At 38.5% G+C, this 25,710-nt stretch overlaps 1 protein-coding gene and 1 pseudogene across 12 annotated transcripts in view; one reads left to right on the forward strand and one right to left on the reverse strand.

The window, feature by feature from the left end:
• The window catches only part of MAPK10 (mitogen-activated protein kinase 10), a 166,111-nt gene that overhangs the window by 97,692 nt on the left and 42,709 nt on the right, over positions 1 to 25,710 (forward strand). For 11 of the 12 annotated variants that reach the window (XM_027652835.1, XM_027652838.1, XM_027652841.1 and 8 more), the window contains 5 exons: positions 10,817 to 10,946; positions 13,230 to 13,288; positions 14,256 to 14,394; positions 15,666 to 15,831; positions 18,946 to 19,017. In XM_027652835.1, the coding sequence (XP_027508636.1) occupies positions 10,817 to 10,946; positions 13,230 to 13,288; positions 14,256 to 14,394; positions 15,666 to 15,831; positions 18,946 to 19,017 (566 nt within the window). The remainder of the gene's footprint in view (positions 1 to 10,816; positions 10,947 to 13,229; positions 13,289 to 14,255; positions 14,395 to 15,665; positions 15,832 to 18,945; positions 19,018 to 25,710) is intronic. The other variant, XM_027652836.1, reaches the window with a different exon arrangement.
• Positions 1,992 to 2,109, reverse strand: LOC113951686 (annotated as a pseudogene).

Below are 25,710 nucleotides of genomic sequence, written 5' to 3' on the forward strand. Positions count from 1 at the left end.
CTAACTGCAGAGATTCCTGATAGGCAGGAAGTCACCACGTATTTCACATTTGTCTTATCATGTCTCATTTCCCTTTAATAGTACACAGAAATCTAAAATCCAAACTGTAATGGTAATCACAAATTATATGTAATAAAACATGCCACACTATTCTGTCCTAACAAAGATGTCAGGCTCTCTGTCTCTAAAATACTCAGACTGCCTATATTTCTGACTGTGTCTTTTTTTTCCTTCCTTTCTCCTTAAAGAACTGTTTATTTTTGTGACTACAACAGTTAAGCAAGCAAAATCTATTCCATGCTTATATTCTGCAAGTTTATGGGAAAAAAAAGTAAATGAGTTTGTGTAGAAACTGTTTCTGCACAATCTGTTTTGTGAACCCTGACAGCAGTACTCACTTTGCTTGGTCACAAATTCAGCACCATAAAGGCACTGACAGCCAGGATTTTCGGTTGGATTGGTACAGCTTTTGGGCATAGAGCAGGTTTGTTCATAGCTGTGACTGGATAAGCATCTCTAATCCTCTTAGAGCCATGAAAAAACGTATCAGCTGTTTGTAAAATCTGTGTCTGCAGAGAAGTACCTGATGTTTGTGTAACTTAAGCTCTTTCTGTGTTGGCTGATTAGAAACTCAATTTAATTTATACTTTCTGCTATAGGCAGTAGTGTTTTATAACTCCCTTTACAGATGTCAGGTATCTATTTGCTCCTACCCTGTCAAAAACTTCCTTTTAGTCACTGACAGATCTCCCTTTTCTCACCTTTGTGCTATGTCATTACTACAGTGCAGATAGGACAGATTTTTTTCAAGACTCTGCTTGCTTCTCCTATTGTGTCAGGTTGTCTGCCTGGAATTCAGTCACAAACAAATTTCATTGTGAGTGCATTGCAGCCATTCCTTAACTGACTTCAGGCTTATCCTTTTACATCATTCACCTGAAATCCTGTCACCACTGAACTGAACACTGTTGCATCATCATGTGTTTAACATGAGAACAATTGCACAAAACACTTCTGTTCCTTCATAGTGACCGTATGAATTAGGGAGATAGGGCTATAGGAGAGAACATCTAAATAAAAGGGCAGGTATCAAAACAAGAAAGCAATGGAACCAGAAATAAAAACAACAGAGCCAGCCTGGAAGGATAGCAGCTCAGATAATTTGATTTTCTTTGTCAGTATGTATTGTTGATATTTAATCTCTGATATTAGTATAGTCTACAGATTTTTAGGGTGCTTTACAGAAAGCAAAATATTGTCCCTTGTCTCATAAAAAACAGTGACAGCCAAAAAAATAGTTGTGCAGAATAGACAATATGAAGCAAGAGATTCTGTGTGAAGTTTGGGTGAAGTTTGTGAACAATGTCTGGCATGACATGAGTGGGAAAACTCACCAAAACGGGCAAGAGTGGGTAAAAAAAGAGAGAGACAGTTACAAAGGGAAGCAGAAAGGAGGAAGACTGAAAGACAGGAGTCCCTTTGCAAGTAGCAAACAGGACATGGAGGTGTTTGGTTTTCGGGGGGGTTTTTAATTTTTTTTCTTTTATTCTTTTCTGGATTCATGGCGTTACACATTTTTATCCAGAATTGATTGGTGTCTATTTACAAATAGGAAATAAGCTTTGTAGCTCTCTGGAGTCACTAATTCACCATTAGGCACAGGAGGGGGTAGAATTTCCGATTCAAACCAATATTACATGTTAAGATTATGTCTACACATCTACATCTTGAAATTTCTGGTATAATAAGGCAACGCAAAAACCCAAGGAATTTTTAATCTTATTTGTGTTGAATAGGGATATTTTGTGTTATTATGTAGCAGGTAAAGCATTTTGTGTCCTTACAAACCACCAGTTTTACCTGCTAGCATCTTAGCTGTGTCAGAGATGTCCCTCAGTATGAGAGATTGTAGGCACACACAGTGCTGCTTGCTCCTGCCCCTCCCAAAACACCCCGACGACAAAAGAAGGGATGCCTCCCCACAGGGCAAAAACCTACAGCTCCCAGTATTCCCAGGTGGTCTCCCATCCAAGTACTAACTGGGCCCACCCAGCTTAGCTTCCGAGATCAGATGGGATCGGGCGTTTTCAGGGTGGTATGGCCCCATAGGCGCCCCAAAAGTTGACAGTGCTGCTCTTCTCTGACAGCCGACACACCACCACCCACAGCTACATCACTAAACACCCAAGACACAGAGATGGGCACCACGGGGACCTACACCCAATCACGAGTCCCTAATTTGGCACACACCCTCTTGCCCCCCCCCAACTGTCATCACGACCCACACTAAAACACACCCAGTGCCGCTTGCTCCTGCCCCTCCCAAAAGGCCCAGTTGGACAAGAGTGGTCAGTGAGTTAGAGCAGCCTCGGTCAGGTGAGTTACTGTCAGCATAGGAGCAGGCTGTGGACTCCCTTTGGCTGGGAGGGTAAACGTGACATACGTGGCAGCAATGACTTTCTTCCCTCCCACAACTGCACCAAGTGACGTTTTGGCATCTCTGGTCTTCTGTTTCTGTCTGCTTAGAATGGCCTTGCACAGGGTTAGTTTGGTTAGTTTTGGAAACCAGAATTTGAGTAGCCTTTCAGGGTTAACTTTTTTGCTTTTTTCCCCCTTTTGTGATTATCACGTTGTAGGTGAAGGCTCGCTGACAGTACGCTTTTATTCCTTGGTTGAATTTTGACTTTTAATCAGTTGAGAAATGAAGCAAAAAAGGTTGTGAAATAGTGTTTCTTATTCACCAAAGTGACAGCTTTTGTTCTGTTTGTCAGGCAAACCAGCAAGTCTTTTAAATTATGGTTTTGAGGTAGTTATGGGAGATAGTAGCTGGTTTCTATTCCAGTTTGTAGATCCAAAATTAGCAGATTTATCATGTGACTGACAGTTTGAATGTGCTAGGTACTCAAATTCTGCCAGGTGCACGGACTCTGATCTGGTGTCACTATTTCCCTGGTCTCGTAAATTGCTGTTATATGAGGAAACTGGACTTTTTCTGGTTTTGCTCTTTCACAGACTTGAAAATTTGTTCAAAATTTATGTAGCCTGCTAACAGTTGAGAGCACTGAATGTGAGAATATCTTTGCCAGATTCAGTGTTTTATATCTATTCTCCAGATGTTGAGCAAACATCTACTCAATATGGTGTAACTACAAATCAAGCTTAAACTTCTTTTACCCATGTGTTTTCTGTCACTGAATATTGAGAGGCACCTCCAGCTCTGATCCATTTTTCAGTTTTTTTACCTTGCTCTGTCTTCAGTAAGTTCTTGAGCACACACAGAGTGAGTAGTTTAGCATACTTTGGAAATCATGAGATAGTCATCTCTTATGTGTGTCACATGTAAGGGAAGGCATATTGGTCTAGAAGCCTTCTAAAGCAGAATGAGTAAAAAATTTGGCTCCTTTCACTGACCAGGTTGAATTTCCTCAGCTGGCAGTTAATAAAAGCTACTGTCAGCTAGCAGACTGTACAGTGAGTTAGTGACAAGAGACATGCAGAAGCAGAAAGTACTGGTTTTACAGTTCTATTCAGAAAAGTATTATATGGCAGAGTTGCTTTGAGAGCCAAGTATGAAGAATTAGAGCATATATAGATGAGAAGTATGTCAACATACTTCATATGCAGCATCCTCATGAATATTTTAATCTTCAGGCAAAGTAAAATGACACCCATTACGAGTGGTGTGCCAGGCAATGTGTGAACTGTACAGCTATTTCCACATTGCCTTTCCTACTCTATCCCTGCAGTGTCTTTGTGAGTGAGAATGCTATGGGAAGAGTTTTTATCTTGCATCACTGTACAGAACTTCTGGATTCCAGAATGGTTCTTGTTAGGGCATCACCAGCTCATGTAATTAGAAAGGTAACTCAACTAACTTTTACCGTAAATATGGTCACTAAAAATAAGTGTTCCAGCCTTTCTTATCCATGATACTTATTTTATATTGTCTTATGGCTCAAGCAACTTCCTTCAGACCACCAAGTTGGATGGGGCTGTGAACCTGATCTAGTGGAAGATGTTAGACAGCAGGGGGGTTAGAGCTGGATGATCTTTGAGATCCCTTACAACCCAAACCATTCTACATTTCTATGAGTGCATGTGCATATCTGAACAAGTTCTTTAAGAGCATAAATATGTAGACATATTGTGTCACAGATCTGACTGGTGAAATATTCCTGTCAAAGTAGTTTCTTCTAGATGTGGCAAGGGCTTGTCTGTTGGGGTCCCATTTCAATAACCACAGTTATGAATGGTCATGTGAGCAGTTCTTACTCCTTTTTTAATTTCCATACATTTTCAGACAGAAATGTATGTAGAGGTCTTTGTATCACCTTTCCTTGTTCAATGTATGGGTAACCAGAGAGCTTTGGTATAATTTCTGATAAAATGTAGCACAACAGAAATGTATTTTCATTTAATCAGGGCCTTTAAGGAGCTGTATTTTGCAAGGTGGGAAATAAAATAAGGATGTTGTAGTGAAGTGAATAAACCTGTATTACAAAGCTATAGTAATAATTTCAATGGCACTATAATGAGATGATACCTGAGACATGGACATTTTAAAATCAAAATGCTTTTCTCTATTTTAAAATATTTAACACCTAAATTTGAAATCCCTAATAAGAATTAGAAAATAAGCTCCATTTTCAGATTGATTTATTTCAGTGGTAGAACCATAAGTCTTATATACAGCATTTGAGAACAAGCATTTTCTAGTAAAGTACACTAAATAAAGAGCATTGTGCAAGCAGAGGGAGCATGACATGTCTTCTCTGTTTTTAACTGGATTTTGCCTGCCACCAGTTCATTAAATACATGAAAGTGTGTCCAGAGTGAACAGTGGGCCTGATTCCCAAAGAGTTTTTTTTTAAAAGAAAGCTGTCTTTCCTGATAACTTTTGTCTTAAAATCCTCCAGTTTTAATGGTATGTCTTTGAAGTTTAAGTGCTGGAGAATTCACTATTGACCTTGACAGCAATGCTGAATTTTCATTCAAGGACTAAGATGATAATCCCAAATAATTCAGGCGCTTCTGTCCTCTCTAATGCTACTTCATTCCAGCATGGGATAAGAGATCACGTGTTGAATAATAGGCAATGAGTTGCCTTTCTTTGGCAAAAATTTCCCAAAAATTCCAGAATGGGGACCTGCTTCCGTTTAAAATGCACTGAGGTGATAGCTTAGTTTGATCTTTCTTTTTGGATTTGCTGCTTAGGTTTCATGTCCTCTTGGCGTGAGAGGGGGCTCCAAAAGACACCAGCTGGAGCACTTTTCTGGCAAGGTGTTTGCTGTGTTAGGACACTTGTGTGTGACTCCTCTGTGCCCTTCACCACGTGCAGTCTCTGCTCCCCCCTTCAGTGCTGGAAGGAATGTTTTGAGCCCAATCAGTAATTTCTGCAGTGATGAGGAAGCTAATGGAGGGTCTTGCTGACTGATCTATTTATTCTGTGAAACATCCATGGTGATAGTAGGAAAAAAAAAGGGATGACTTGTGTTGCAATTGGGGAGACAGCTTGATTGCATTTTCTAATCCAGCTGTTCCCAGCTGATTGCAAGAAGCTGTGAGCTGATGGAAACACAAAACAAATAGCTGGAACCACCTACAGAAACAAGAGAAGTGCAGCAGTCACCCATTGGGAAGCTGTATAGGTCTCCTTAAGCCTCAGCTCTGAATATTGTCTCAGAGGCCGCTCCATTTCCCTGCATTTTGAAGAGAAATAGGCCTGAGGCAAACTCTCTGCATGCTGCTGCATGTATAGAATTCTTTTGTTTTATACCATTTTCATGGAAAACATTCACTATATTTAAGGATATTTTCTGTAGTGAATTTTTCACTCTAAAAATAATTTTTTTTCTGTTTAAAAGTGATTGAAGAGAGGAATATGCATTGTTTATATGAATGTCTGCCTTTAGAAACTCAAAAGTTACATGTCAAAGGATTAAAAAAAAAGTTAAGGATGAGAAAGTCTAATTTCATTCTAAAATTTGGACTGATAAGTGAGGTCAACATTAAATGCAAACTAACAAAACCCATCAAAAAACACCTACCAGAATACACTTACAAAAGTTTGCTTAAAGCAAAATAACTTTTTCACTCGTTTTTTTGAGTAACTTATCTGAAAGGGGACCCTAAGTAGAGAGAAGGTAAAGTACTTGGAATATTTTATGGTTAAACTTTCCTAAACCACATTTATAGAAATTTTGCTCAATATAGGAAAAAGATCTGGCTTTTGTTGTTCCTAAATATTACTTCAGAAAATGCAATAGTGATAGTTACCTGAAACCAATGGCTTTGAAGACAGAGAAATTTCTGTGAAAAGGATTTATATACACATCCATCTATGCTTTTCTTTTTATCTGTATGTACATATACACTTAGATGTGTATCTGGGCATATATATATAGATTGTGTCCTGCTTCGTGTGTTGGTGGTGATTGTTGAGGATGAGCTATCATTAGCATTCTTGTTAAATGTGATTTTCAAGGTTACCAATTCCCTCCACTGATGGAGATCTCAGCACTAAATAACCAGGATATTTCAAGTGCACAGCTCACTGCTTTTTTTAACAAGATCATTTTCAACTCTTTTCCTACTTGTTGTGCTGGGATGAAGGAAATGAGGCAAAATGCAAATGTCAGTGGCAAAACTACCTTACTTAGAAGGATCAAGTAATGCAGATATAAATAACAGTGATTTGTAATAAACAGAAATACAACTGGAGTCTTTCTGGAGGAAGGCAACGATGACTGAACTTTGTCACTTTAAAAAATAGGTGTAATATTACGTAGCTTTTCAGAAAGATTTCACTGCTGTATTTGTCACAATATGTATATGTAGGAATATGTAAGTGGAATGTTTAGTGTCCCTTAGATTTCTACAACATTCAGTGAATAGACTTCCTTAATATAAAAAGCTGTTTGCTGAGGTTGTCCAGAGTCTCCATTTCACAACCTGCCCTGGAAGACTGGAGGTTGGGAGCTTCCCTTCCTGTTTTAGGCTTCTGTTCTGTCATCTGAGAGCTAATAATAGTACTTTAATGAAGTAGTGGCTTAAAATAGGGTAAGCACCTTGAAAAGGATGTGTGTGCCCCATCCAAAGAATCTTGAAAGTAAAGACTATCAAAAATTGTATAAGATCCCATCTCTAAGAGTCAATTTAAAAAAATACACTTTTTCTGTGGGTTTGACAGTCTATTCTGGGGTAGAATATAATGAGATTGATAAATGTTAAGTTTCACTGTTCATGAAAAGAGTTATTCCTGTGTGGAAGGAATAATTTTAAGTATTTACTTGGTAAGTACCTATTGAAATAAAAGCTTGGACATGAAACTAGAATGTTTTTCTTTACTTTTTGACATAGGTATAAAAACGAATGCCTGGTCCCTCAAGTGTATGACAACAGAGCATTGCTCATTGATCACTGCAGTCTGAACTCATATAAAATATTGGTGGTAAATGGTGACCTAGGTTTGTGTAAATCTGACTAGGAGGTTAATTTTTTTTCCTGCTAGAGTCAGCAAAGAGTCTTGTTAAATAGCTGTAATTATATATATCTCTTGGTAGTCATGAATGTATATTCACATCTGGCTAAAATTTTTATCTCTGCTAAATAGGTTTGTTTCAAATTATTTAGAGTTTTAGAAGGCATTTTTTAACACTAACAGTTACCTTGTCAAACTAACTGTAAACAGAATTTATAGGGAATGAATTATTTACTGCGTTTTCTGTCTGTACAACTGCCAGAGACATGGAAGTAAACTTTGAGGATTTTTCTGAGCTCATGTTGCAGTAAAGCTATCATTTTATTACAAGAATAGGAGTGATTTAAACTCTTTGTTATAAAAACAGAAAACTACATAAATTAAAAAATTAATTCATAGTCAAGCAAGAGAAACAAGTGCAGGCTTTTAAATGCAAGTCCAGCTTGTTATTTGAGAACTTAAGACTGACTTTCACACTCAACCTTTTCGTCGCAGTTCGCAGACATTCATTACTCTCTCCCTCTTATTCCTGCTCCCTTGAATCACCTGTTCTGCCAGTGACTGAAGTTTGTCTTAAGAAGGCTTATCATCAATGCTAACCTTGGTGTTCCAAGGTAAGGATTTTGTGTAGCAAGCATCAGAGAGAGGACCTGGATGTGGTATTTGTATTTTACTGTAGAAAAATGCATAGTTGGCTGCCTGTAAATGAAAGCATCTCTCTGGTGAATAGAAAAAACCCATCAGGGCTATTAATTTACCCAGTGCAATGAATTTGCGTATCGACTTCGTCAAGTAGTTGGACACCTTCCATTTGATAGAAGACAATGACAGAACTGCAATCAAGATCCTTGTGTCCCAAAGTAAATATCCCTCTACAAAGGATTTCTTTAGTTCCTTCGTGGTATGTAAAGGACTGGGAATCGATCATAAAAGCCAAAGGCTTAAGAAGCCTTTGGTTTTCTGATTTGACAGAGAGAGAAATTTCAGAAAAGCAGTGGTCAGAAACTGAAGAAAATATTTGCCCAGATAAACTTTCAGTGTTTTCTAACATTCAAACTCAGTAATTCTATGATTTAACTAATGAGATTAAAATATGAGAAAAGATTCTTAAAACTATTTAAAACACTCTTACACAGCTCAGATAAGTCTCACTAGGCTTTTCATCTTAAAAGGAGTTTGGTGATCAAGTAATGTGGATTAGCTGAGAGATTTGTCTGCTCAAATGTATTTGCAATATACATCCATGAACAATAGAGACAAAATATTTAACTGTTGAAAGATCATGTTTTTCAAATCCTTGGGCTTTGCATTATATTTGTTCATTGCTTCCTTAATGGAATTCAGGGGTGTTTAAGTTGTGGCCTTTATGTGATGCCATGTTATGGCCAAACTAAATCAGAATGAGAGACATGATTCTGACAGGAGATTTGCTTTCTGCTACGTACTGTTAGGGTGTAAATCACACATTAAGTTCCTCCTAACACAAGGGTTGGTTGAGTGAAATTCCTTGGAGAGAGGGAAGACAAGTCAGGCTGGATCTTTGATAGCCTTATTGCTTAGGCTGCTTCTTATGTGGTTTAACTGGTGAGTGCATAACTAGTGAGTGCACTAGTTTAACTTTGTTTATGCATGTGCCTAGCATGATATTAGCTGGGTCATAACAGTTATATGCCTTTTTAAGGAATAGGAGAATAAAGAATTGTTACCAAATGAAAGAGTGGATGGTGTTGGAGAGCCCCTGGTCTAACTCACCTGTTCAAAGCAGAGTCAACTACAGCAGGTTGCTCAGGACCACTGGAAGAGTCTGGCTCTGTCTTCTTTGCCACTCCCAGTAGATACTTAGGAACAGTGATAAGATTCACTTTAAGCCTTCTCCAGACTAAACAATTCCCAATTTCTCAGCTACTCCTTGTATGACATAGATGTTGCACTCCCTAATCATCTTCATGGCTCCTCAGTGTAATTCCTCCAATGCATCTGTAATTTTCTCATACTGGGGAGCCTGGAGCTGGACTCAGCATTCCAGATGTGACCTTAGTAGCAATAAGTAGTGCAGAAGGATCACTTCCCTTGCCCTGCTATCAAGGGTCTTCCTAAATGAATCCTAAAAGTAATCTTTGCAAAACTCTTCATCACTTTTAGCAAACAATTATGCTTGTTTGTGGGATGTATTTGGTGTGTTATTTATGCAAAGTGGTGTAATTGAAATATTTCTGATTCATCTTCTCTTGTGTGGTTCCCAAGACATACATTGCCTACACTTTTTTTTACTTATTTTGAACACTTGTACATTTTGGTTGGCTTTGTGACTAAGCTTCTTGACTAAGCAAGAGTTAATGTGAAAAAGAATTACAGCGTTTTGAATATTTACTTCGGTGCTTTAAAAAGCCATTTTTAGGACAACTAGTCATTTGGTCAATTTATCTCTCTCGGGAAATACACTGTTGTTTTTCATGGATTAGCAGAAAACTTTTATTATGTCTTACTTTGTTCTTGGTAAAAGGAAAAAATCAGGAAGAGGGTCTTAGGACACTGTGCATTTGGAATATTTCTAATTCTTAGTGTGCTTTGTGGAATTTAGAAGTCAAAATTTATGTAGTCAGATTCGAACCACCAAAACAAGTGGTTCAATGCATAGGAAGTAATGATTATTTTTATAACTGAAGGTTGCACAAAACATTTAGAAATTTAAGGAGAATTTTAGGACCCCAGCTTTAAAAGCCCAGTTTGCAACCCACAGCCTGTATTTTTTCATGTTTTCAAAATTTGTAACTGTGTATATGTAACAATTTTTTTAATTATCAGGAAATGTTAAAAAAGAAATTGTGAAATGATTCTGTTTCTAGATATGTTATTAGAATTGGATTATATGGTCTCAGAGAATAATTAAATAACTTGACTCTAGATAACTGGGCAATTGTTCATTGAGCCACTTGGTGAAAGTGTCCTTAATCATGACAGAAAAAGCAAAAGCCTCTCCACTGCGCCCAGTGCACAGAGAGTTGCTTTATGAAATAACTTTTTGTCAAATCCAGTTTTTATAGTATTTTTATTTTGAAGTTACTTAATTTTTTTTCTCCCGCCCCTTAAAAATAAGTGTTTATTTCCTATGGAGCTGGAGTTCAGAAGTAGTGGTGCGTGCTGTCTTCTGCAAATGAGGTGCTACATGTCTCCTTTTGATGTCTAATTTTTTCTTACGACAAACTCTCTCCCTTTATCACAGTATCTTTCTCAGTGGAAAAAAAGGAAATGGTAGACTCGAGACTCGGGAATATGCCATGAGAAATGCTGGATACCCTCTAAAACGCATAACCCCTGTGTTTGTAATTACTGCAGTGCTGCATATGATGCCGTCCTTGACAGAAACGTGGCCATTAAGAAGCTCAGCAGACCATTTCAGAACCAAACTCATGCCAAGCGAGCTTACAGGGAGCTGGTCCTCATGAAGTGTGTGAATCATAAAAATGTAAGTTTTCAGTAGGTGGCTGGAGAAGTGATGTGTATATTGGTTTGTTAGGAAGAAAATGGTTTTGTTAGGTTCCTTTTTAAAACAGAAGAAATGAAAAGTAAATTGTACTTGAGGGCTACAGTCAGTCTGGTATTATACATCCACATGAGAGAGTGAGGATGTTCCATATGCTTATTTCAAGGCCATGCCAAATGTGGATGTGCTGGCAGGGTTAGGATAGTAGAAGCGGAGAGAGCAGAATGGGTTCTTGTCAGCTCCTTATCCAGAAATGCATAAGTGGTTGTTGGAATCTTGGTTCCATTCTCTTGTCACTGGTATTTGTGACTCAAAAGCAGTGTCTTTTGCATTGGAATATCTGTGCACACTCCTTGTTCTGGACTTCATTGAAACCAACTCATATAAATGCTTTGTACAGGTTGTACAAAACTGCCAAAGAAAATTAAGAACCAAAAGCATATATTTATGAGTAAGCTAATGTTGTGGAGCCAGGAACTCTGAAACTTCAGCACATTGTGCTGTTCCTTCTAATCCCAGTGATCTTGTTGAAAAAAACAGCACAAGCAGCTTCTAGACTTCCCTGCTTCTTACACTCACTACCTACTGTATAACATTTATTATACATAATGAATGAAAATATTCCTACATTGCAGAAAGAGTGTTATTCCAGGGCTGTTATTCCATTATTGTTAGAACTATCTGCCTGACTGTAGAAACTTGTTTTTTTTGTAGTGAAATAACAGGATTGCCACATTGCATTGTCAAGGGCTCTCCCGGGGATTTCATTTTCCTCCAGTTCCTCAATTTCTCCTATGGCCTGCTGCCATAGCTGTGTGCCCATTCCTTTTCATTAGGAGTGAATTTTTCAGGTTGCAATGTTTACCCTTGCCTCAGATCCTGCAATGACTCTTTCTCCTTATGCAAAGGAAAAATGAGCTTGAAAAATGTGATTTTAAGGTGAGATTTTACACTTTTTCCTCTATCCCAAATTCACATGAAAAGAAAGAGGACTGACTCTAAAGTGGCAAACAGCAGGACTTGTCACTCTAGTATCCTCTGCCCCACTTCTGGGCATTAATTTATCCTTACATTCCCACTGTGTTGATCAGGAATGTACCTGTCTCTTCACTATTGATTGATGGAAGCTGCTCTCAGCCAGACCAATGAATGGGGATTTGAAAATGCAGGAACAAGTGAGGAGTTCTCCCTGTAGGCAGTAGAATGATGCATTCTCACTTCAGTTTTTTAATGGACTAGAAAGAGCAGAGGGCAGCAGGAGCGGCAATAATTTCAAATACATAATTTTAAACGTACTGCATGAGAGCTGTTAACAGCACCACATTGGTTGGGTCAGAGTTTCCATCTGTCTGTACAGAGAAGTGGAAAGGAAGAAGAAGAGGATTGTAAAGGCACCTGTGCAGAGGTAAGTTTCAGTCAGAATATGCGGAGTGAAGAGAAAGAATATTAAACCCCTTTTGTTAGAAAACCTAGATGGGTGATGGAGAGGGAGACATTCAGATGTTGTCTTCATGACAGCTATGCTGATATCATCTTTCTCTGTTACCTGCACAGAAGGAAAGCATGGGAAGTTCAGATCTGTGAGGTCACATTTTTCCTCTGTGCTGTTTCACACGTTCTTCAGTGCCTTACAACAGCCCAGTCCATTTAAAATCAAACAGAAACCCAAACAGAAACCAAAAAAAAAAAAAAAGGTAAAAAAGGAATTGCAGCATGCAAGGTGCCTTTGCTCAGGATTTGTCCACTGTTTTAAAGTACTTCTACTAAAAAGTGGTACCTCTCATGGTGGAATTTGTGTCAACCAGTCGTGTGTGTGTATGTGACCTGAATAGAGTTAAGGCCATGTCAGAGAGAAGGAAGGACTTCTGTTTAATAAGATGGTCCTTGATTATTGGTCCCCTCAGGTTAGTACTTCTCATAAATAAGAAATTTCTGGCTGTAGCACAAGGACTGCTATGCTAGATTGAGCTGAAGTTGGTCTTTGAACCTGTAACTTCAAAATTCAGAGGACTTTCTCACCCTTAGCATTTTAACTTGTCACTGGTTAAGCTTCTTTCAGACCATTTCAAGTGCACCTTGAAAAAACTTAGAGATCTGTGGTGTTTTATTTTGAACGTTGCCAAATTTTTACTGATCCATAAAGTGAGACGTGTTAATATAACTTGAGCAGTGAAAAACAACTTATCCTTTAACACATTTCAAAATAAATTCAACTGATTATGTGTATCACTTCTCTTCATTCTTTTGTCTTACTTTGCTTTTCAGATTATCAGTTTATTAAATGTCTTCACACCACAGAAATCTCTGGAGGAGTTCCAGGATGTGTAAGTAACAGAGGCAGTAATTAAACTAAAGCTTTAGGGGCATTATACTGTACCTTAAATGTAATAACTCAGCAAAACACAAATGTTATAAGCACCTCCAGACAAGATCGTGCGAGTCTAGTGGATAGACACACATTCTGCATTCCCATACTGAGACATCTTTTGACACTTATAAAGTGACAAATAATGGCTTTCATATCTGTTTTGATATCACTTTCGACTGAGTAAAATTACTTGCCTGGGGAATTATGCCAGGTGTAGAAGACAACTGGCATCTCTGTTGGAGCCTTACACTATTGCACAACCAGTACTGTGCGTAGTACAAACCTACTGTGAATGAAATTTTAAACAGTCTGTGTTTTATATAGTTGTTCTCCTTTTATCTTTCTGTTTTTCCAATATTCTGTATACATTGGATGGAAATGTATGCCATTCTGTAGTCTGATATCAGCAGTAACCTATTAGTTGTAATGAGAATTTCGTGAAGTCATGCAATCTTAGGAGGATTTTGAGAGGCATTTTGCATGGGGATGCTTATTTTAGCCTCTTAGACATCTCTGTTTCTCTCAGATTCCTACATGTACTTTAGTAACCATTCCTTGAAATGGCCAAAGGCCATGCAGTTATGTCATTTGGTCCTTGTGGCTCTTTTGTTTTCTGTGCATTTCCATGTTGTGCTGCCTGATTGCCCATGTAGGTTATAGTCTCTGTCATGGGAAACGCACCAAGGAAGGATCAATAATCCACCAGTTTTGCTGGGATGCAAAAAGAGCAGCGTCTCTGCAGTGAGATACAAACACCACCATGGTACCCTTGTGAGCGGGCCCAGTCTCCAGCTGTGTTGCTCCCAGTCATCACAAATAAAATGAATTTTGGAGCTAGGAAAGGCATTGTTACTTATTTGAGATAATGCTGTGATTCCTCTTCAACACTGATAATAACCCTGTGACTTTGCTTTTCCATTCAGTTACCTGGTAATGGAATTAATGGATGCCAATCTGTGCCAGGTCATTCAGATGGAGCTAGACCATGAGCGAATGTCTTATCTACTGTACCAAATGCTCTGTGGTATCAAGCATCTTCACTCTGCAGGAATTATTCACAGGGTAAGGGACAGTTTGGTTTAAAACTTAAGACAGCATGTGAAATAATCATGATTTTGAACACCACTTGACCTTCCTGTGTGTTGTGGATCAAAGCCCTGCCTCCCAGTACAATAACTATAAGCCTAAGAGTCTTAGCCTATGCCCTTTGCAGAGTAGCTCCATACTTGTGTTAGGTTAATGTGTTTATTAAAAATAAATAATAATCAAATAATAAACACTGGAAATCATCAAAGTGGTTATGGTCTCTGAAATGTGTAGATAAATGTTATTTTTCCTGATCATGCAGCTGGCTATATCTTCCATGCATGACATTCAGACTTTGAGCTGATGTTGTAGTCTGGTCCAAGTGTTCCTTGGTCAGGATCCACAGAGGTCTTGGCATATGAAATTCACGTTTGCCATCATTTACATGTAATGAAGCAAAGTAAAAGACTGCTAAGTCTATGTTAAATGCATCCTCTCATTTTGCCTCTCCACATCAGAGTGCTGTCCCTGGAACCTGGTTGTGAATGCCAGAAGCAGCTCTGTGTGTGATTGTTGACAGCAGAGGGGAACAGTTCCTGTGACTGTGAGCAGGAGGGAATTCTGAATTGATTGAAAATACCCTGAATTAACTTCTTTATTGAAATGTGCTTTTACTAATTTGGGATTTCCAGATTAAAAAAAAAAATAAATCCAAAAATGTTTCCTTTCTGCTATGAGAGCTAGAAGAAGGGATGATAAAATGGGCTACAGAGTGGATGTTGCTTTACAATACACAAAGGTCTCATTTCTTAGCATGTTGTGTGTTAAACAAAGGATGATAGATTTGGCTTTCAGATAGTCATCCAGCAAAGGATGAGTTGAATTATTACAAATGAAACATTAAGGTATCTCCACATGTACAGCTGGAAAGTTTCCATTAGGCTCACAGCATTAAAAAAATAAAATAAAAAATCCAAACAGTACTCTGATATTAATCCTAGTTTCTTGAACTAATTAATCTTGAATTAATTGCTAAATGCAATTAATTTAACACCAGTAGCCTTCTGCTATCCAGGTAAAGCTACCCAGGTAAAGTCCAACAGTATGCCAGGTTAGAACAACTTCCAGAAGAGTTTGCTACAGAAAATAGTAGAAAGGTTTTGCTGTGTATTTACGGGTATTTGTGATAGTAACTGTGTCAGAAAAGTAAAAGAATTTTTGAAGGGTGACCTAAAGGATCAATCTGTATCACAACTGTGCCTGGTTTTATAAATGACAGTCATGTGTCTTTTCATTTTCTCTTGCAGGATTTAAAACCAAGTAATATTGTAGTAAAATCTGACTGCACATTGAAGATTTTGGATTTTGGACTGGCCAGGACTGCAGGCACTAGCTTCATGATGACTCCCTATGTGGTGACACGTTACTACAGAGCACCAGAGGTCATCTTGGGAATGGGCTACAAGGAGAACGGTAGGGCTGCAGTTTCACAGCACAGAGTGACCTGAAGTGCAAGGTTTGCTTCTACAGTTGAAAGGGGCACCTGAAGGAGAAAGAGAAAACGTAAAGAGAAATGACATCTTGAATTAGAGCAGTTTCTCACTGTTGTGTACTGCAGCTACAGAATGTATTTGGGATGTAATGCTGGTGAATATATCAGTGTGGGATTGCAGAGTAATAAGAAACTCCTTCTTAGTGGTGGTTGAGCTTAACAAATACAGTTAGCTCTTCCTGACCAGAATATCCTTGGCTCCTGTGGCTGTGAAAGAGTGTGGGAACCACTGGAATTGCTGAATGAGTGATGTGTTCCAAAATTGAGTCTGAGTCTCTGAGCTGTTTAAAGGAAGAAGAAGAGGTACAAGCTGAAATAGCAAATCCTAGCCCTTCCAGAATTTGTCCAAATCCAGAGCTAGATCTGAATTTCAGGAATGATTTCCTTCTTCATGATAGATTTAACCAAAGTCCCAGGTTTTACTGACGGGTTTCATGTGGTCAAGATCTAGGTACAAGTTTTGCAGTTTGAGTCTTTTTTTTTAATGACAAGTAGAATTGCAGAGAAGAGGAAAAAGCTGTAACTGAAAGAAAATGCATATAATTTGTATGCAATCTCCCTAGAAGTAAATAGAATTTTGCTCTGAATAGTCTGTGAGAGATCTTGGTCCCTGGAAAGATTATGAAAAGCAGGTGGGGGTGCTTGCTATAGAGAAACAGGTAAGGAAGAACTCACATTTTGCAGGGGATGAAGGGAAAGCTTTGTAAGTGGTTCTCATTTTATAACATAACTGAGAATTGCATCCGAGTGCCACGTAGACCAGGAAAGGAGGGAATACACTATGACTCAGATTCTGCCATCAAAATCTAGCAACTGTGTTTGGCAAGGAGACTTTTGGATGGCAAATACAGGAATTTATTAAAAAGTGCCCTACTTAATTTCTGTTGAAGAGGTTAGCTAACCTGAGGGAGAACTTCTGCTAATAGCCAACTGCATCCTGTAAAGGGCAGTGAAATGGATTTTGGGAGCTGATTCCATGACTTAAGAACTACCAAAGGCATAATCACATGACCTCTTCTGAAATTAGCAAGTCTCTCTATGAATTATTTGTATTGTTTATGAATTTAAAGTATACATTTTAATATAAAATTCTAAAAACTAAAGACTTGTTAGGCAGAGTCTAAGCATAGAGAATGATTTCTGAAAAAGGAATAATGTTCTGTAAAGTATTTTCTAAATGAAATTTTTACTGTGCCATTAGCAATTTGAACTACACTCAGCACACTCTAGATAGTTCCTTAGTCAAAATCCAGAGTTTCTTCTACTGTCAAATTAATTCTTTTGCCTTTTTTTTTCTCCAGACATTTAGTAGATGATTACCATTGTTGATGTTATTGTCCATGAAAGGACAGAGAAAGCATTTGCTTTTCACATGATTAAAACTGCACTAAGAAAAAGTTAGACATGCTTTTGTGACGAAGTACACAGCTGGGAAGGTTCTAAGAACGTTTACCACATTCAAAGGCCCTGATCAGATGCCCATTGAAGTTACCATAAAGACTTCCTTTGACTTCCCTGGTCAATGAATCTGGCTTAAGATGAATGACCTTGTCTCACTTGTACAAAGACAAAATCCAGTAAACAGAGAAAGAAAAGAAAATATTTGAAAATGAAGGTCAGCTGTCAGAGGCGCGGTTCTGCCTGGAGGCTCTGATCCAGCTCCCAGGGAAGTCAACAGAAAGGGTTGTTCTTTGCTTCCCTGCTCTGGCCTATGCTGCCACATTACTGAAGCTCCCCTACTTTTTTTTTCCTCTAACGATGTACACTGCCTGTATAAGGACTGTTCACTGCTTTCATTTTCTTTCTGCACTTGGTTGGCTAAAGATGCATAATTATAACCAGTTTGCTGCACTTCTGTAGAAGGTCCCAAAACTGTCACTATGAAGAAAACTCTGCCACTGCCTCAGGCATGCTTTTGCTGTCCCATGCCCCTTATACATGTACCCTCCTTTTCCCAAATGGAACATTTCACCTTTATTTTGTTTTACCAAGAAATGAGTTGTTTGTTTGTTTCTTTGGTTTGTTTTGAATTGCTCTTGAAGGATAAAAAGGGGGAAGAAAAAGAGGAGAAAACTGGTTGCATAGGTCAAACATGACAAAAAAATGAGGATTCAAAGCTGAGAAAAAACGTAGTCTTTTAAAGCATTTGAAAGCAGTTTTTTCCTCTTCACACAGAATTCAGGGGACTTTTTTTTCTGTGCATACTGTGTCACAGTATCTGTACAGCCTTTTTTTCTTGTAAGACCCAAGGGGCAAAAAAACCCCACCCAAGTTAAGCAGATAACATAGCTATGCATATTGCATCTAAAAACTGAAGAAGGCAGGATCAGGAATAAGAAATGCTCATAGTATTGTTGGTAGTTGTCCTGAGGAGCATTTGTTTTAGCATTTATTTTGTGTACTTACACAGTACAAAGCAGAGTCCACTCAGGTCACGCTCTCTGATTGTTCCTAGCTGGTATGTAGGTACAGACAGATACATCTAGATAGGTAACTAGACTGAAATAGTTTTAAATAACCCCTAAAGGTGGTACTTATCCATATGGCCTTTACTTGGGTGAGCAGTTTCCTTTGGAACTGCTGCAGAGAGACTCAGTGCTGCAGGACAAAGTCTAGAAACTGCCTGGCTGACGGTAGGATGTATTCCAGATTATCATTATCTGGGTTTGGATTTTTTCTGAGGAAAAAAGAAATAAAAAAGACTTGTTTTTTCACCATAAATTTAGTATATACCATGGGTCTGTGCAGTTATTACTTGATCTTTACTTGCTAACTCTGGACATTTACCCAAAATGTTGATTTTAAACTTTTTCCGCTATTGTTACTAACTACTTTTGAGCTGACTGACACAGCTTTTACTTATTTATTTATTTTAGCTTTTGGTGAGACACAAAAAAAGAAACCCAACAAAGCCACAAAACAAACTGTACTGTTCTGATCAACCTGCTCTTTTTCCCCTCCTTTAGGAGTGAAATGTCGTAGTTAACTTTGCTTTTTTTCCCTCCTTCTTCACTTCCCTGTCTCTGCTGTTCTAGTGGATATATGGTCTGTGGGATGCATTATGGGAGAAATGGTTCGCCACAAAATCCTCTTTCCAGGAAGGGACTGTATCCTTGTGCCATTTGCTGCAGCTTCACCTATTATTTGTTCCTCTCCTCCACCCCATCCCTTTTACCATAAAATGACTATACCAGGACTGTAAAGATAGAAGCAAAAAGTTGAATCCCAGAGGTATGACTGAATGAAAATAGCACACTACTGATATGAACAAAATTGAAAATGAAAAACAGATGCACAGAATTATTTCGGTCAGTTAAGTTACTTTGAAACCTGTAATCATTCCATTTTATATAGCATTTATGTTATGCCAATCAGAAATATAGAAAACAAGCATTATGATTGCAAATTGGGTAGATTTAATTATTATCCTTGAAAGAAAAAATAAGAAAAAAAGAAAAAACCCTTAACTTAGCCTGTATTGTTCCTGTAAATCTGTTTTTCTGCTTTCATGTTTTGGAAATTGTGACTTCATAACATTTGTGGTGACATCATAATCTTTTGCTTGCTAATGCATCATGGTTTTGGATTCATCTCAATGCTGTATGGGCTCAGAGTTGAGTCAATACAACATTTTTTTTTCTTTAAACCAAAATGAAAAATTTGACTCGCCCAGTTTAAGGCAACTGTTTATCTGCCGTGGTTTCTAAATTGGCCTGAAATCAGATTCTCTTGATTTAAAAATGGACTTCCCTTTACTTGCATGAGATCTGTGTCAATTAAACTGTATATCCCTTCCATCTTGTTCTTCTTGTCTTGAGTGATATTATTTTTGCCACTTCCAAGGTGGTAAAAGCAATATTAGAAAATGAAAACAAAAGAGGAGGTGTCTGGTTAGCCTTCTGTTTATCACAGGCTGAACTAAGCCCATGATGGCTTTGAAATGTAAGTGGTCTATATTTTGCCCATGAGAATAAAATGCAGCAGCATAGTATATCTTCCACTTTCAGAAACAAAAAGGCATATTATTTCCAGCAAGTTGGCAGAAAGGCACCATGAAAATCTGGCATCAGCAGACACCAGCAGTTGATGTGAAGTAAACCCAGCTTTCATAGACATACAGCCATGGAAGTAATTATTTTTTTGCTGACTCTTGAGTAATTCCTGTCCTGTCATGTCATGTTTGTCAGAGTTAGGTCCTGCCTGTCCTATTTTCACAGCTCTGTTAACTTTCTCTGAAAGCAGAGCCGTGCTCCGTAGCCTGGTGAGGATGCAGTTATACTTCACTAACAGATAGATGGAGAAACAGCAGGTACCTCCTGTTCTGCTGAGGGGGAAACAGCAGCGCTGAACTGGCTTCCAGTCTTACAGGAATGTGGACTGGAAAGTTATTGGATGCAAAACGTGACAGTGAAATAAAAATGTTGGGTTTATTATTAGAAGTCTGATTGGGATTTTAGTTGATAAGCAACTAGAATACATAAAAGGTTTCAGGGTAAAAGCATAGTTGCATGGTTAATGGGTTGCTCTCCTTTTTCAACAACAAATTATATTTACAAGTCATGTTCTTCTGCCCATTTATAGAAAAAAATAAATGCCATATAATTTAAACAACGTTTTAAAAAATCATTCAAACATGAGAATTATTAAGTTTCTGTCTGGCTGTGACATCAGTGTCTCATGACAGCATCTTGTTCAGGGATAGAAATAGAATATTTTTTAAATACCTTTTACCATTTCAATATCAGTTGAAAAGAACAACTGATTTTTTAGCAAATGCAGCAAACATTGTGTAAATTGTGGGATAGTCCTAATTTTTAAATCATCAGAAATCCCATACCCTGAAATGGAGTGTATGTGGGCCAGGCCGCAATTACTACCATATTTTACTGGTGGATTTATTCAGGTGAATGGGAAGTTAAAAAAAAAAAAAGAAAAAAAGAAAAAAAGGAAAAAAAAAGGAATCTGTACTTTCATTTCCAATTCAGTATTCATTTGTTAACCAGTTTGACCCCATGGATGAGTTGTCAGTGTTGGGAAGACTGATCTGTGTATGGGTCCATATTATTTCCCATCCCTCTGTGGCTGTTGATGAGCAGATCTAGTTTCCCTCTCAGGTACAGGAAGAGCTGGAGAAGCATTTATGCAGCTGCAGGTAAACTTCACAGAAGTACATTACATACTTCTCTTGGGCTACCTAAGACCTTCCAACAGAGGGTTTTCTAGCTGAAAGGCAAGTCTGTATAGAAACACAAAGCATTGGTTCTTTTTAATTATTCAGAAGACTGTCTACTGTGTGCACTTGCTATCAGTATAAGCTTACTTGTTTCTAGTCTGGAGTAGGAATATTTGTGTATGGCACAGCATACATCTAGGAAAAAATTCACAGCTGCTGCCAAGTTTTATGAAAAGAAAAATTTTAAAAAGTTAATCTTATCTAAACCATCACACTGAGTTACCATTGTGCTTAGGTTCTGCAGACTTGAAATGAACTTTCAGTTTTAAAACATAAATAAGAAACATTCTCTTTAGTTGTTATAAGAAAGCTCTGAAATCTAAATGGACTACAGCTGGTTTTCAAACAAACAACAGCCTCCAGTCTCCTGGAGAAGTACCGGGCAAAAATTGCCTAGCAGGTATTTTTATTCCTTGTTATTCAGCTAACGCAGATACTGTCAGGGAGACTTGCTTGTCTCAGACCCTCTTGAGAAAAAAAATCCAGTTTTCAATCCATTTCCAGGTGGATTTGCAGACCAAAATATTCCTGGCAAGTTCTGGTAAGCTTTTGTAGTCCACTTCTGAGTTTTTCACTCAGTGTTTCTTTGATGCTTATTCCACTTTTGCCTCAGTTAAATCAGAAAGAGTGAAAACAACTAAAAACTGCCAAATCTCTTCAATGCCATTGGAAATATGTTAGAATCTCCCAGGGCTTTCCCCAAAGCTGTGTTCAGCTCTAGGTAATAAGGTCTTCAAAATCTCATAAGATTTCAGTTTAAGGATTGGAAATGTATTTCTGTTTTTTTGTGTGAAGAGAAGGGAAAACTTAAAATGAATGCTTTCAAATGAGACATTTATTAAGATAATGAGCTGCCAAGGCCATGGCACACATGACTTAATGGGGAAAATCACAACATTTCTTTTCAGTACTGAAAAGGAACCATGTAGAGGATGGTATTCTAGGAAGTCCATGTGTGAGTCCTTCAGCAGATGGAAGAGAAAACAATTACTTAGTCATAGAAATATATTGTGATAACAGCCAAGCGTCTTAAGTTTGACTAGGCCTGAAATTCTGTGGCAAATATGAAAAACAGAATTCCTACTGCAAATAGCTTAGACTCTAAGACAGTCAAAAGAGAAAATACCATTAAGACAGCAAGAGGGAGAAATTTCAACTTTATTCTGTGTAATTATCAACGTGCAAAATGGATTGTGAAGAGAAGTCAGCATTAACAGATGAAGTTAATGATTTCTGTGGCCACATTTTCAGAAATTCCTTTACCTGCCAGCTGTCTTTGAGAGTAGTGGGATTAAGAGATGCTCTCTGACATCTGACAGAGAGTGTTCTATTGCCTTAGGGAAGAAAAATTTGAATCGAGAAAGTCTTTTAGGAAAAGGTGGTGCCTTTCCACCACTCATTAGCAGAATTTATCTTTGCATTTGAAATAAGATCTACATTGGGTGTAGTCCTAGTGTTTTCAGTGCATGTTGGGTGTTTTCTTGAAGTTTAGTATAATAAAACTTCTGCAATTTTGTTTAGTGCAGTCTGTTGCTTTTATTGTTCCCAGTAGTATTTTCCTAAGGCATGTTTTGCCTTAAAAAAACAAAACAAAACAAAACAAAAGACCCCCACCCAAACCAACAAAACCCAGAACTAGCAATTAGCATCAGGATTATTTAAAAGATACTATGAGGAACAAGTAGCTTGGCTTTCCAGGTTGGATCAGCTGGTACGTGGTAGCCTCGGGCTTAAGTTGTGTTAGTTATGATGACATTGATGGCTAAGTTTGGATTTTGTTGACCTGGGTGATCCCTCCCTGGGTATTTGGTTTTGGACTCAGGATTTTTCTTAAAATTTGTTCATATGAGACCAGGTCTGTCTCAAAGAGACTTCAGAGTAGGTGTGAGGATGGTTTGGTTGTTGCCATTCTTCTCTTTTTTAATTCAGATATGCATACTCTAAGAGTTTATAGAGTTTAATTTACACCTTAGCATGAGACCCCTCCACACTATCTGTCATCTCTGTAGCATTTGAAGTGGATCTCAGGTGCTACAATGATGATGATCCATTGCTTTCCCAGCAGTCACCTGAAATATCTTTAGCATGGGTCTGAACATGCAGGTTCAAATGTGACCAAGTGCTGAGGTGTAGATATGTGCTACACCCACTGCTACCTTGTAGGAATTTCAACCAAGACAAGTTATTTGCCCTTTCAGGAACCTATGAAAACTGGATGGTCTCAAAGATTTTGGGGGTTTTTCTGTGCACTTAAGCAGTTTTTGCCCGATGGCAACTGTGCTAATTTGCCTGAGTTTCACTGGTACAGTTAAACAGAGAATTTAGAACTTGTGGACAAAACACTACTGAATTGCCTTTTGTCAAGAGCCTGTAGGTATTTGGTCAGGATCAAAGTAGAGAACTGGAAGACACTCAAAATCACATATCATTTATCAGATATGAAAATATATAAGTATACTTAAATTGTATGCTAATCTGTTTGTATTGTACCAAGAGAGACTACCTGTGGGTTTCCTGCTGAAAGAGGTAACACAAGTGTACTTAAATGCCTTTTGAGACCTGGGAAGAGATACTTCAAAGTCAAAATGTAAATTGAGGTAAAAAGAGGACCTGAATCTAGCAACTGCAGGATCTGCAAAACATGTTTTAAATGTTACAGTCTGTTAGATGCAACGTAGTGTGTTTCATGTTCCTTGGCAATATTCTCTATAGGTCTCTCTTACTGTAATTTTTTTTTATATGGTCATATTCAAAAGAAAATGGGAGAAAGGAAAGGGCATGAGTCATTCCATGTACCTCCACTCATTCTTGAGCTTGCCTCTCAGGATTCCCATGGCCTTTTCTTTATATACACGTGCCTCTTAATATCCTGTAGCATCCCTTCCAGTACCACTGCAAGCTCTGCTGTTCTGTTTCCCAAGGGAAAACAGTTATTTTTTTAGCACTTCTTTGGCACTGCAACTTAAGAGCCAACCTCTGAAGGAGAACACAGATGTCGTGTGATTCCTACCTCCTTCTGCATTTCTCCAGGTGGGCAAAGCTCCTGCACTCTGGTGGGATGACCCTGGCTGGATGTCAGGTGCCCACCAAAGCCACTCTATCACTTCCCTCCACAAATGGACAGGGCAGAGAAAATATAGGCTCATGAGTTGAGACCAGGACAGAGAGAGATCACTCACCAATTACTGTCATGGGCAAAACAGACTTGACTAAGGGAAATTAGTTGAATTTATTACCAAACAAAATCAGAGTTGGATAATGAGAAATAAAACAAATCTTAAAAACACCTTCCCTCTACCTCTCCCTCCTTCGCAGGCTTAACTTTATTCTTCATTCTCTATCTCTTCCACCCCAGTAACACAGGGAGAGGGGGAATGGGGATTATTGTCCCTTCATTACATGTTGTTTCTGCTGCTGCTTCCTCCTCGGGGAGAGGAGTCCTTTCCCTTCTCCAGCATGAGGTCCCTCCTATAGGAGACAGTCCTCCATGAACTTCTCCAGTGTGAGTCCATCCACGGGCTGCAGTTCTTCATGAACTGCTCCAGTATTGGTCCCTTTCCATGGGGTGCAGTCCTTCAGGCACAGGCTGCTCCAGCATGGGTACCCCATGGGGTCACAAGTCCTGCCAGCAAACCTGCCCCAGTGTAGAATGTCACAAAACTGGGAATTTGCTGTGACTTAGCTGGAATTGAGGGAGATAGGGATTTGGTGGCTTTGGGGTTTTTTAAGTCTTTTTCAAGAGTTTGAGCCATCTCCACAGCAATCATGACAAGTGCCACACATCACAGACTATCCTTGGCGTTGGCAGTCTGAAGCCTTTGTAGCTGTGGTAGCTGGAGCATATGAAAAAAAAGCAGCTTTGCCCATGGGAATTACTGAGTATTTTTATAAACTGTATCCTTTTTTATTGCTTAGGAACAACAATCTGTAAAAACGAGATAACTGTGTCCAGTACAGACTCTACTGTATTTTTCCTCCTGAAAATTCAAGGGCCTAGAAATGGTTCTTCAGAGCAGATATTGGTGCAGCTCCACAACAGAGATGAAGGTAAAGAGAGGTCTTGCCCAGCGAGGTGGCTTTCCATTCTAGGAGAATTTGAAGAGAGAAACTCATTGTTGTGACAGGCATACTCAGTTACCTTGACATTTTACCAGAGTTTGCACCTCAGCCATTGGCAAGCAGCATTGTGTGCTAAATATTTTGGCCTACAGTTACACAAATAAAATCAGGTATGATGATTTGCTTCATTAATATGTCTATCATAGTCTTCCCAAGTCAGTTTTGAGGATGCAAACATCTCTTGTCAGCTTGCAGAGGGGCGATTTCTGCATTGCTAAAACAGGAGCTATTACAAATATGTATGTTTGGCATTCTCACTGATGCTCTGGGCAGAAAGTGTGAACTAGCCCATGAGGTTGGGAAAGATAGTAAAGCTCATTCAGCTGTGCCTGCATCTCTGGTCTCTGGAGTTTCCCATGGCATGCATTTAATGAATTTTAATCTGAATGTCACGATTACCATTGAATGACAGCCAGAGTTTACTGAGTGCAGAACTGAAGAGCCACCT

This window comes from Corapipo altera, unplaced genomic scaffold (genome assembly GCF_003945725.1).
Source record: "Corapipo altera isolate COAL_440 unplaced genomic scaffold, ASM394572v1 69, whole genome shotgun sequence".
Taxonomy (NCBI): Eukaryota; Metazoa; Chordata; class Aves; order Passeriformes; family Pipridae; genus Corapipo; species Corapipo altera.